This window comes from Chrysochloris asiatica, unplaced genomic scaffold (genome assembly GCF_000296735.1).
Source record: "Chrysochloris asiatica unplaced genomic scaffold, ChrAsi1.0 scaffold00027, whole genome shotgun sequence".
In the NCBI taxonomy this organism is placed as follows: domain Eukaryota; kingdom Metazoa; phylum Chordata; class Mammalia; order Afrosoricida; family Chrysochloridae; genus Chrysochloris; species Chrysochloris asiatica.
Genome location: NW_006408545.1, coordinates 8,015,302 through 8,027,311, shown reverse-complemented (window position 1 = coordinate 8,027,311; position 12,010 = coordinate 8,015,302). Strand labels below are relative to the sequence as shown.

At 39.4% G+C, this 12,010-nt stretch overlaps 1 protein-coding gene across 1 annotated transcript in view; it reads right to left on the bottom strand.

The window, feature by feature from the left end:
• Positions 1-11,381: 11,381 nt before the first annotated feature.
• The window catches only part of LOC102833212 (amine sulfotransferase-like), a 55,244-nt gene continuing 54,615 nt past the window's right edge, over positions 11,382-12,010 (bottom strand). Inside the window, exon 4 of the mRNA XM_006839980.1 lies at positions 11,382-11,509. Within this exon, the coding sequence (XP_006840043.1) occupies positions 11,382-11,509 (128 nt within the window). The remainder of the gene's footprint in view (positions 11,510-12,010) is intronic.

The following is a 12,010-nucleotide window of genomic DNA, read 5'->3' as shown; positions in this document are numbered from 1 at the left end:
TTATCAGTCACTACTGAAACTGCACAAACTGGCCACTGACAAGCAGGATTCCCTTTTGTGTGACTTTATTGAAATGCATTCCCTGAATGAGCAGGTGAAACCCATCGAAGAATTGAGAGACTGCGTAACTAACTCTCAGAAGACTGGGGCCCTGGATTCTTGCCTGGAGGAGTATCTCTTTGACAAGCACACCCTGGGAAACAGCGAGCTTTAGCCTGACTTCCGCATGGCTACAGGTGTGACTTCCTGGGGCACCAAGGCTGCCACATGCATGTTGAGTTTACGTTTACTTTTTCTACAAAATATATCAAAACATCCTACTTAAGTTCTTTCATTTTCATTTGTACCATTCCTTCAGATAAAGTAATTCGATACCAATCTCCCCACCAAAAAAAAAAAAAAGGTCCATTGAGAGCCACAGCAGAGTTGCTGCTTCTGGGCTGTATGACCCATAGTTGCAGGAACTCCAGGCCAAGAGATGGAGGGAAGGTTTACCACTCCACAGAAGTGTGCAACTGTTTGGGAGTGGGACTCCACTTTAAGGATTCTAGATATGGGGACTTTATAAAGATGAGAATTCCATAAGGACTGCAGACTAGAATGATGCTTCTAGTTTCGGAAGACTGAATTTTGGAATCTAAGTTTCACTCTGGAGGGGAGGGCATTCCGTAGGCCCTTAGCGTTCCTCCCAACCCCTCATGTCATTATCTGTTCTTCACAGAACCAGGCGTGGAGCCTGGAACTTTCCTCTCCCTCTGCCCCTTCCTCCTCATCTTTGGGGTTTCGGAAGCCAGAGTTGTAGCTGGTAGCTCAGTTGTCTTCACCAGACTTCTTTTAGAGAAAGTGAAATGGTTAAATGAACGTGTTCATCAGCACTGCCAGATGATCCAGAAGAACCCAAAGATGGACACTCTGAGAGCTCCAAGCTTTTGGGCACCCAGTGGAAGATGCTAGGTGAGGAGACAAGCGCCCCTCCGTGTTAGAGGAAAAGCGGCTCCAGACTCTGCCCCTTCTCCACTTCCCAGACTACAAGTACTGACCCCATTGCAAGACCAAGAGCTCCGGCACAGGGCTACCACACTTCAGCCAGGGAGGTGACAGCATGGCTGGCAGTGGTCCAGTCTGGGGACCGAGCTATGAGACCCCCCCGCCCCCCAAGCGACCAGAGGCTTTGGGTTGTTGTTAAGTACCGTCGACTCAATTCCGACCCAAAACGACCCGGTATAGGGTTTCCAAGGAGCAGCTGGTGAGCATGAACCACCACTCTTGCATTTTAAATGACTTTGCAGTCTGATGCATTAGCCCACAGCGCCACACCAGGACTCCAGAGGCTTTGAGTACCTGCCCCCAATTATTCAACAGTCTGCGTGCCTGGCAGCTCTTCTCACTGAAAACTGGAGGCCCCCTCAGCAAACCCTCTTTCCCAAAGTGGCCAAATGCGCCAAAGAGAGCTGCTTACCCCCTATAGCCTAAAGACCCCCACTGCATACAATCCTCCCCTCTCTGGATCTCCATGCCCCTAGCCCACCTCTAACCCCTGTGGGCATGGATTACCTAGCAAGAATTACCCTCTTCCAACCCAGAACCACTCCCCAACCCAATATGTGTTGGACCACATAGTTCAGAGGGAGGCTGTGTTCCTCCAAAAGCCAGAAAGAACTCCACAACTTATTTTTGGTAGGAAGAATAGTTTGAAAGTATGATTAAAAAAAAAAAAAGTCCATTGAAAAAGTAGATTTATTGAGTCACTCTTTGTTATTAAATTGGACAGTTTATTTAATATTAATCCGAACTACAAGGTCGGTTTGACCTGCAAAGCTAGTGGTTCAAGCTCAACATCCACTCCTTGAGGGTGGCTGTGAGTCAGAACCGACTGCAAAGCACTTAACAAAAACAAGTAGCAAACAGTGCACTGTGGCATCATTTGGCTGAATGTAAGTTAGGAATGCCCTGGTGTGGCGCTGTGGGTTAATGTGCCAGGCTGCAAAGCCGTTTGAATTGCAATGTCAGCAGTTCAAGCTCACCATCTTCTCCTTGGAAACCCTATACAGGGTCACTATGGGTCAGAACGGACTCGACGGCACTTAACAACAACAACAAGAAGTAAGAAATGTAAACGAAATTTATAAAATCTAAGTTCAATTTTAAGATAACGATAAAATACTGGAAGCTGTATGAGCAAATTAGGAGACAAGAAAACAAACTCGTGTTACAGAAGCCTATGACTTGTAGAAACAAAGGTGCGATTTTTTTCTTCTCCTTTTCTCTTTGCTTCCTTCCACTTCCCTGGTAACCAGATGCAAGGCTGGCCTCTAACAGTATACACTCACGGGGAAGGTCCCAATTTCCAGGTGGGCGAAACTTCACAGAACCCAAGGAAGTTGTCAACTATAGCATCACACAGGCAGAGTATTCTCCAAATCTGCAAAGTCGGCCTTGGCCTGTCTGCGCTAGCTCTCACTAGGAGAATCAGCTGAAAGGTCCTGTGGGATAGAGAACCGGGAAGACTGGTTGTGCTTCAGAGAGACCTTTGGGATCATTATGAAATTTCTCTTGCAGCTATGAAGGCAAGAAGCCAGTAGATGGTGCAAGAGACATCACAAGTATATTGGTGGATAGAAAAGAATTGTCATTAAAATTTTTTTTCTTCTTCTTCTTTTGTCCTTTTTGTTCTGAAGTTGTTTGCTGTTTTTGTTTCTTTTGTTTTCCTTCTCTCTTGTGGGAGTATTTTATCTTCTTGCTTCACCCAACGAGATATAGCAACTGCGGCCTTACAGCCCAATCAGTCATAACCTCTTCAATCTCACTAGCTGGAACAGAGTCGATACCGGTGCTAGCCACTGGATCAACAACAACAACCTACATCAGCTAAATCCACCCTGAACAGTGAACAGAGAACAGTGCAGAAACTCATCTCTTGATCACACCCCATCAGTAGGCAAGTAGTGAATGCCTAAGAAATACCAACATACATTCATCAACTTAATACAGATACAACAATACCACAATGCCTTGAAAGCAACAGACAATCTGTTCACATGAAAATACAAGACAGAGTAACTCAAATAAACCTCCAGGTGTCAAAGCTGGAAAATGTTTTTGAGGACAAAGAGGTACTGGAACTGCATGGAAACGAGTTAAGGAGAATGATATTTGTTGTTGTTGTTGTTCAGTGCTGTCAAGTTGATGCTGGCTCATAGTGACTCTGTATAGGGCTTCTGAGGATCAGCTGGTAAACTTGAACTGACGACCTTGTGGTTCAAACCGAACTTGCAGTCCAGTGCATTAACCCACATTGCCATACCAGGACTCCAAACTATTGACAGAAAGGTTAAGGAAAACAAGGAAGAATTCAGAAAAGCATTACAAGAAAAAACAAATAAAATTAGAAATAGCATTGGAGACAATCTAAGACCTGCAAATAGAAATCCAGAAAATTAATAATATCAGAAATGGACAATGCACTGAAAGGGCAAAAGTGTAGATTTGAAGCAACGGAAGCCAGAATAAGTGAGTTTGAAGACAAATCACTCAAAATTAGTAAGCTAGATGAACAATTAGGAAAAAAAATTGAAAAATTCTGAAGAAAGCCTAAGATTCCTGTGGGACAACATGAAGAGATACAACCTATGGGTAATCAGAATTCCAAGCAGGACGTGACAAAGAAAAGTACCGAAAGAAGTCAAAGATCATAGTGCTCATAGTGACACTGTGCAGGGTTTCCGAGGAGTGGTTGGTGAGCTTGAATTGTCTAGCTTGAAGTTCAAACCAACCTTTGTAGCCCAGTGCATTATCCTGCAGCACTACACCAGGACATCACAAGGTTAGCAGTTCAAACCCACCAGCTGCTCCTTGGAAACCCTATACTGGGTTGCTATGACTCAGAACTGACTTGACAGTATTTATTAATATTTATTAATTCCAGATCTCACATCATAAGCAAAATTATAAACATATATAAGCAAAATTCAAGACTATTATTTAAGTGTGAACAGCTAGTGCATAAATACTATACTTTAACTACCAAATTGAAATATATCAAATCTGTTATTTTATAATCAAATTCTAGAACCCTATAACACAGCTCAAGAAATTATTAAAAATAAGAAAATTTGTCTGATGCCTTTTAGAGGGATATATTCAAAGACTAAGGTTTCTGTAATGTTATTTAGTTCTCAGTTTTATTGTTAGTATTGATATTTGGTATTTTTATGTGCAAACACATATCTGTATTGCTTGATTTTGTTAGGAATGAAGACTTTCAGATAAAATGACCATTGTATGGATTATCCAGTTTTTTAAAGGAAATTTAATCAGTTTATATAATGCTAATATCAATGTGAACTTATGACTTGAAAATGATATTATTTTTCTACATCTTTTCACAGAAATGTTCTAAAATCGATTATACTCTAACTATAAAAATTACTGTGAGAAAAAGGAAGTCTGGCTAATTACAAGCTCAAATTTATGTCATATGAAACCTTTATTTTCTTAGTTGTAAAGATTTCTCTAATAAAAGGAATTAAAGGCTTTTTTTTTTCTGATCAGGTTTTTTCTTTTTAAATGGAAGGTGGCATTATGAAAGATGAAACTATACACTTCAAAGCTACTTAAGAACAGTTCTAAGAAATATGAGTACAAACTGGTTTTGCCTATAGAAGAGGGATGGAGGTGGTATTCTAGAAAGGACCTCAGTTATACTCCAAATCATGTTGTGTTCCCAGCACAAAGTCACCAAATACAAGAGTCATAATTTGTCTTAGTAAATGGGAAGAAATGGCCTCCATTCCAGAAACACTAACAATTGAATAAAAGTAGTAATCAAGATCAGCAGTGTAAGTGAGTATGCAGGGGGCTTGAGTAGATCCAATAATAATAGTCGTTTGGAGGTGTTAAAGCATTCTTCCTATGTCCTGATCTTGCTCCACTGGACCTTCACCTGTTTGGTCCCCTGAATGCAGCCTTTTGAGGACAAAGATTCACCTCTGATGAAAAAGTGAAGACAGTGCATTCATGGCTACATTTTAAAATAAGGGAATGCAGAAGCTTGTTGACAGATGGACAAAATGTATTGAAAAACATGGAGATCATGTTGAAAAATGATGTATTTATCTTTATCAAAAGTTGATTAAAATAAGTTCTATAGCCAGAGTATGGATAATTTTTGACTCACCCTTATATTACTCTTGGACATGTGACTTTTTCACTGACCTAACAGTAAAAAAAAAAAAAAAATCAACAAATTAATTTAGAATCTAGCAAAGAACCAGAAAAGGCATTTCTCTAAACTAATCTGTCATAGTTGGACTAGAGAATGAGGTCATGAATAAACTTAGAATTTCAACAGTCTATTTTGTAAAATTGAGAAACATGCTTTCCTTTCAGAAGATAATTGCTGAGCAGAAACTGAGTAACTTTCTGCTACATATTTTGCATATGTTTTGTGTATGCTCCGATCAACCATCAACAATCATGGTAGCAGCAGTCAAGAAATCAAATGACATATTACATTAGGCAAATATGATGTATAAGACCTCTTTGTTCAAGAGCAAAGGTATCAGTCTATGGAGTAAAATGTTCCTGACCCAAGTCATGGTATTTTCAATAACCTCATAAGTGTGTGAAAGTTGGACAATGAATAAAGAAGACAGTAGAATTGATGCATCTGGCTTATGGTGTTAGAGGAGAATATTAAAAGTACCATGGACTGCCAGATGAACAAACAAATCTGTGTTTGAAAGAAGTACAGCTAGCATGCTCCTTACAAGCCAGATGACCAGACTTCATTTCTCATATTGGGACATGTTATCAGGAGGGACCAGTACCTGGAGAAGGACATAATACTTGGTAAAGTGGAGGGTCCCCAAATGAGATAGATTGGCACAGTGATGCGCTCAAGGGTAACAATAATCATGAATTTGGCACAGGGTTGGGTAGTGTTTCATTCTGTTGTGCATAAGGTTGACTCAATGGCACCCAACAACAACAACAATTTTGCATATATAATTTTCCTACATTTCTTTTTATCACTGTATGTGGTGATCTTCAGAAAGTTGTAAAGCATAGGATACTTTAAAAAGTGATTTAAAAAATCCTGGGGAATGTCTTTAAATGAAAATTATCCTAATGACAATCATTAGGGAAAGTTTTGAGTAAAGTTTGAGTTCTAGTTAGTAACCAATATAGGATTAGCACTGTGACTAGAAATTCCCCCAATTTAGAATAGTGCGACATATTTCAAACAAAGAGCTCTGGTAGCTTAGTGGTTACGAGTCAGGCTGCTGTCCTCAAGATCAGATATTGGAAACTACCAGCAGTTTCGTGGGACAAAGATAAGGCTTTCTGATCCCGTAAAGATTAAAAGCCTCAGAAACCCTATATAGGGTTGCTATGAGTTGGAACCAACTCCACGGCATAAAACCACCACCATCATACTTCAAAGAAGGTGTAAGCACAAGGAGGGCAAGCACTAAATATGAAGCAGGATCAATACTAAAATGTTTAAATGCTAGAATTTTGACAGTTCTAGTTTGCTTGGTGGTAATAACTTTAAATGGTGGCTGTGGACATGAAGATAGTTTTGTGTTTCCCAGTAAGTGTTATCTTATCTTTCAATGTTGACTTAAAATGAGCATTAACTATTTATAGATCAAGGCAGAAGTTAAAGTACAATCTTTGATGGATATTAAACATACACAAAGCAAAGAAAGAGTGGCAATCTCAGAAAAGGTGTTGCTGTTGTTTTTGTGTGCCATGGAGTCGGTTCCGACTCATAGCAACCCTGTACAGTGTTTCCGAGGCTATAAATCTTTACGGGAGCAGAAAGCCTCATCTTTTCTTCCATGGAACAGCTGGTAGTTTCAAACTGCTGACCTTGAGGTTTGCAGCCCGATTTGTAATAGCACATAAAATCCTGATTGCATAATAGTAAGGATTATACTAAAAGAAAAACTCAGTTTAGAAATCTAAAATGAAAATGATACGACTATCAACTCCGTCAGTTTTTCTAAGAAGCCGAAGAAAGGTGATAGGCCAGCAAAGAGGAGTGCAGACTGGTGCTCCCTAGTGCAGATTCCGCCTCTATACTATGCCCTGGACTTTGATTCAAAACAGAGCTATGTAAGACTAGACACTAGATTGCCTCTAATTCTCAAGGGTAGTCATTTATTCTGTCACTGGGTATTTAAATCTTTTAGCATTAAGTCATAAACATATCCAAAGAATAGTTTTTAGCAGTGGCCAGTAACATAAAGATTTCATTTACTCATTATATTTTTATATTGTTTTTGTTAGTTGGTTCCGACTCATTTGTATTCAAGAGAACAAATCGCTGCCCAGCCCTGTGCCATCTTCACAATTGTCATGTTTGAACCTATTGCTGCTATCACTGTTTTAATTCATCTTGTAATGTCCTTTTCCAAGGAGCTCTGGTAGCATAGTGGTTATGAATTGGGCTGCAAACCGCAAGGTCAGCAGTTCGAAACTACCAGCTGTTCTGCGGGAGAAAGATGAGGCTTTCTGTTCCTGTAAAGATTTATAGCCTTGGAAACCCTGTGCACGTTCATTGAGTCGGAACTGACTCCACAGCAAATAACAACCACCAGTGTCCTTTACCAAAGACTGCTCGCTCCTGATAACATGTCCAAAGTATAGGAGACTTTGTCTTGCTTCCTCACTTCTAAAGGGCGTTCTGGCTATACTCCTTCCAAGATAAATTTGTTTGTTCTTCTGGTAGTCCATGGTACTTTCAATATTTTTCACCAGAATTCAAATGCATCAGTTCTTCTCCAGTCATCCTTATTCATTGTCAGTTTTCACTTGTATTTGAGATGATTGAAAATACCATGAAGTGGGCCATATGTACCTTAGTTCTCAAAGTGCCATCTTTGCTCTTTAACTCGTTAAACAGTCCTTTGTAGCACATTTGCCTTATGCAATATATCTTTGATTTCTTGACTGCTGCTTCCATAAGTATTGATTGTGGACTCAAATAAAATTAAATATTTGACAGCATCAATCTTTTCTCCATTTATCTTGATGTTGTTTATGGGTCTTGTTAAAAAAAAAACTTGTTTTTCTGTATACTGAGTTGTAATCCATATTGCCGTTTATATTCATTCGTCTTTATCTGTAAGTGCTTTAGTCCTCTGTAAGTCCTCTTTACTCTCATCAAGCAAGATTGTGACATCTGCCTATCAAAGTTTGCTAATGAGTATTCTTCCAATCCTGATGCCACATTCTTCTTCATACAATCCAGTTTCTTAGATCATTTGTTGAGCATAAAGACTGAATTAAGTATGGTGAAGGGATACAACTCTGATGCACACCTTTCCTGATTTTAAACCACACTCTTCCTTTGTTCAGTTTTTTTAAAAAATGTGAATGATTTATTAATGTCGTTGTTGATAAGTGATGTAGAGTTTGTTCCAACTCATAGTGACCCTGTATAGGGTTTCTGAGCTTGAACCTCCAACCTTGTGGTTCAAACTGACCTTGCAACCCAGCACATTATTCTTCAGTGCCATATCTGGATTTATTGATAGATGACATCAAAGGAAGGTGAAAGAGACTTGTCTGAATGAGTAGGATTAAAGGTAGTTCTTAGGACATAAAATCAAGTTTAAGAGTTAAAACAAAAACATGGTGGTAGTGGTGATGCTCATGTGCCGTGGAGTTGGTTCCTACTCATAGCGACCCTGTATAGGGTTTCCAAGGTTGTAAATCTTTACGGTACGTAGCCGAGAGCCTCGTGTTTTTCCCCTTGAAACGGCTGGTAGTTTCAACCTGCTGACCTTGAGGTTAAAAGCCCGATTCGTAACCACTATGCTACCAGAGCTCCTTATAAGAAACACATAGATCTTATTTACACAAACAATTGACATGTGACTAAAACAGGTGTGACTGTGTGTCATGGAGTTAGGTACAGCCTATATGAGACAATTCTATGACTTCAATTGACATTGAAAAAAACATTAAAATTCCTTTTTGTTGTTGTTGTATATTGTACCTAATCAATTGGGACATTCTTGATGTTGCTATGACAAGCCCCGTGTTCTCTGAGAAGTTGGCTCCAAAGGGACAGGTGTGCAGGTAAATGAACAGACAGTCCATGAAAGTAGGGAGTGTGCTTTGGCATCAGCATAGATTTTAGTAATTTCTAAAGCCAACCTCACAATATTTCAAGCCACATGGTGTTTGCTGGCAAACTAAGCTTCTACTCCTTGGCACACTACTTCTTTATATGAAAAGAAAGGATGTGAAATTACACAAACAAAAACAATATGCTATAAAAACCCACTGCCATTGAGACAATTCTGACAAACAAAGACCCTATGGGACAGAGTAGAGCCATTCAATACATTTTCTGAGCAATCAATCTTTATGGAAAGACATGATCTCATCTTTCATCTTCGGAGCAGCTAGTGGGTTCAAACCACAGATCTTCTGTTTAGCAGACCAATGTTTAACCACTGCATCAACAGGGCTTTTAATAACATGTTTATAGCAGTTGGTAATTTTTTTTGTTTATCTTTTAAAGTTTATAATGCTGGTGTGCTGATCCAGGCAGGCACTAGCAGGCCTAGAATAAGAGACAAGTACTTCCTAAGGTGCGCTCCTGGTCAGCACAGCACTGCGAACCACAAGGTCAGCAGTTCAAACCCACCAATTGCTTCTTGGAAATGCTATATAGGGTTGCTTTGCTATGAGTTAGAATCAACTCAATGGCACTTAGCAACAGCAACAACTTCCCAATGGCAGAAAGAGTTGCTCAGAAAATTATTTCCCTTCTTCCTCCCACCCCCACAAAGAAAAACTATATAAAACTGTCAAAGTAAAAAGAGATTTCCAAATGTGGAAATTGACCAAAGGCATGCAACAAGTGGAGGAGTGTTTATTCAAAACATACTATTGAATTTCATTAACAACAGAGGCTTCATTGACATTTTAAAACATTTTAAATGCTCTCACGTTCCCAAACCCTTCAGTTTTGGAGCTTGAGGCAGCTGATTAGAATTGGAGCAGTGTTTGGAAAAGTCCTATGCTCAAGGGCCTTATTGAAAATTAAAACAATCTTAGTGGCAAACATTTATAAAGACCAACATGGATGATATCAGAGACAGGCCAAATGAATGTAATAGGAAGATCCAGATAATTAAAACACCATGGTAGTCTCTTATGAAAAGTCACTTGTTCCAAGGAGTCTGGAAGTCAGAACACACAACCCAGGATAATTGCTATGCTGGTTTAGAATAACCACCCAGAAAGGCATTCTGAAAAATGCAAATGAGAGAAAAACTAAGTAAAGACATCAGTGGCCACAATGACAGGAAAGATAGATTGAAGAATTAGTCAAGGCAAGTCACAATGGTAAGATAAACAATTAGCTAGAAAAGTGTAACTATACCCAAGGGGGAAAACACTCAATACAAACAGCTTCTAAGGTATCCAGATGTTAGAATTAGCAGACAAAGGCTTTAGAGCAGCTATTAGAAACAAATTCAATGAACTATAGAAAATGATGTTTAATGAATTAAAATAAATTTTAATGACAATAGTTATCAAATAGAGATTGTCAATGAGGAGACATTACAAAAAAAGAATCAAATGGAAGTCCTGGAGTTAAAAATGAGAAGAACTTAAATGAAAACTTCATTAGAAAGAGTCCTGGGGTGGTGTTGCAAATCAAGCACAGGACTGCTAACCACAAGGTCTGCAGCCCCTCCTAGGTAACCCTCTCCAGGGTTGCTATGAATCAGAACCTATTCATTTAGCAACAACAAAGAGACTCCAAGTCCTGTCTGAGCAGAAAGAAGAAAGAAACTAAAAAGTGAAAAAGAGTAAGAAACAAAAGCTAAGTGAGGTGAACTGAGATATCATCTAGCATGCCAACATATAGGCAACCCCGGAGTACAAACTTGTTCCATTCCTAAATATGTCCTTTAATTGAATTTATATGTAAATCTGAACAATTTGGTCTGGTTCTGTCTAACATTAATCAAATGTTTGTATTAGTATATTGTGTATAGTAAGTATACCTTTCTATGCATTAATTTTTTTTTAAAACCTTCTGGAGACACTAAAACACCTTTGTGTAATAATACAGAAATAAAAAAAATGTTTTAATGAGTGTTGCAATGCATTGCCTATTTATTCTTAGGAACCATTGTTTCTAGCAGCAAAGGCAGTGAGGACTGCGAGGTCCTCTGGTGGCTGCCTCAGTACTGGTGCTCAGATATCCCTGCCGTGCAATCCCTAGGAGCCTAAGTGAGCTGGGTTACCCAGGTCTGAGTCGGAATCGGCATCATTGTGCTGCGTCCAATTTTGGACAATGCCAAAGCTATGCGTGGCTGGGAAAAACTTGGTTGGTGCTTTCAGCTTCAGTTTGGAGATCCTCCAGCTCTAAATGGAGCTTGTGCCTGGTTTGAGGAGCTGTCATCCATCACTTCTCCAGAGGAAGGCACCTGGGTTATTGGGGCCAGGTTAATGCGGGAACCCCCACTAGCTTCTGTGGTAAGAGTCAGGGGTAAGGCAGGATGTCATGTGACTCCTTTCTGTGGATGGTCTCTGGGCTTGTGCTTAAGGAAAGATACAGGGAAGTTGGGTTGTAACAACAGGTACTGAAGTTAGACCTTTGCAACAGGAGGATTGCTTGTACATGAAAAGACAGTTCCAGAAGAAAAGGAAGGAACATAGTTGAAAACTTACCATATTGGGTGAAAAACACTCAACCATGTATCAAAGAATAAGAATAAATTCCAAATAAATTGAACTCAAGGCTATCTAAACCTGAATATATGATAATCAAATTGCTTAAAGTTAGAGACAAAGAGAAACGTCTTCAAAACAACGAGAGAAAAACAATTTATCATTGTAAGAAAACCAGTGGTTTCTCATTAGTAACAATGAAGGCTGTCATGCCTGTGACATAGTCAAGGTGTTGAGAGAAATAAAATATCAACCAAGAACAGTCTATGCAGCTGTGCTTCAGGCATTAGCATGAAGTAAA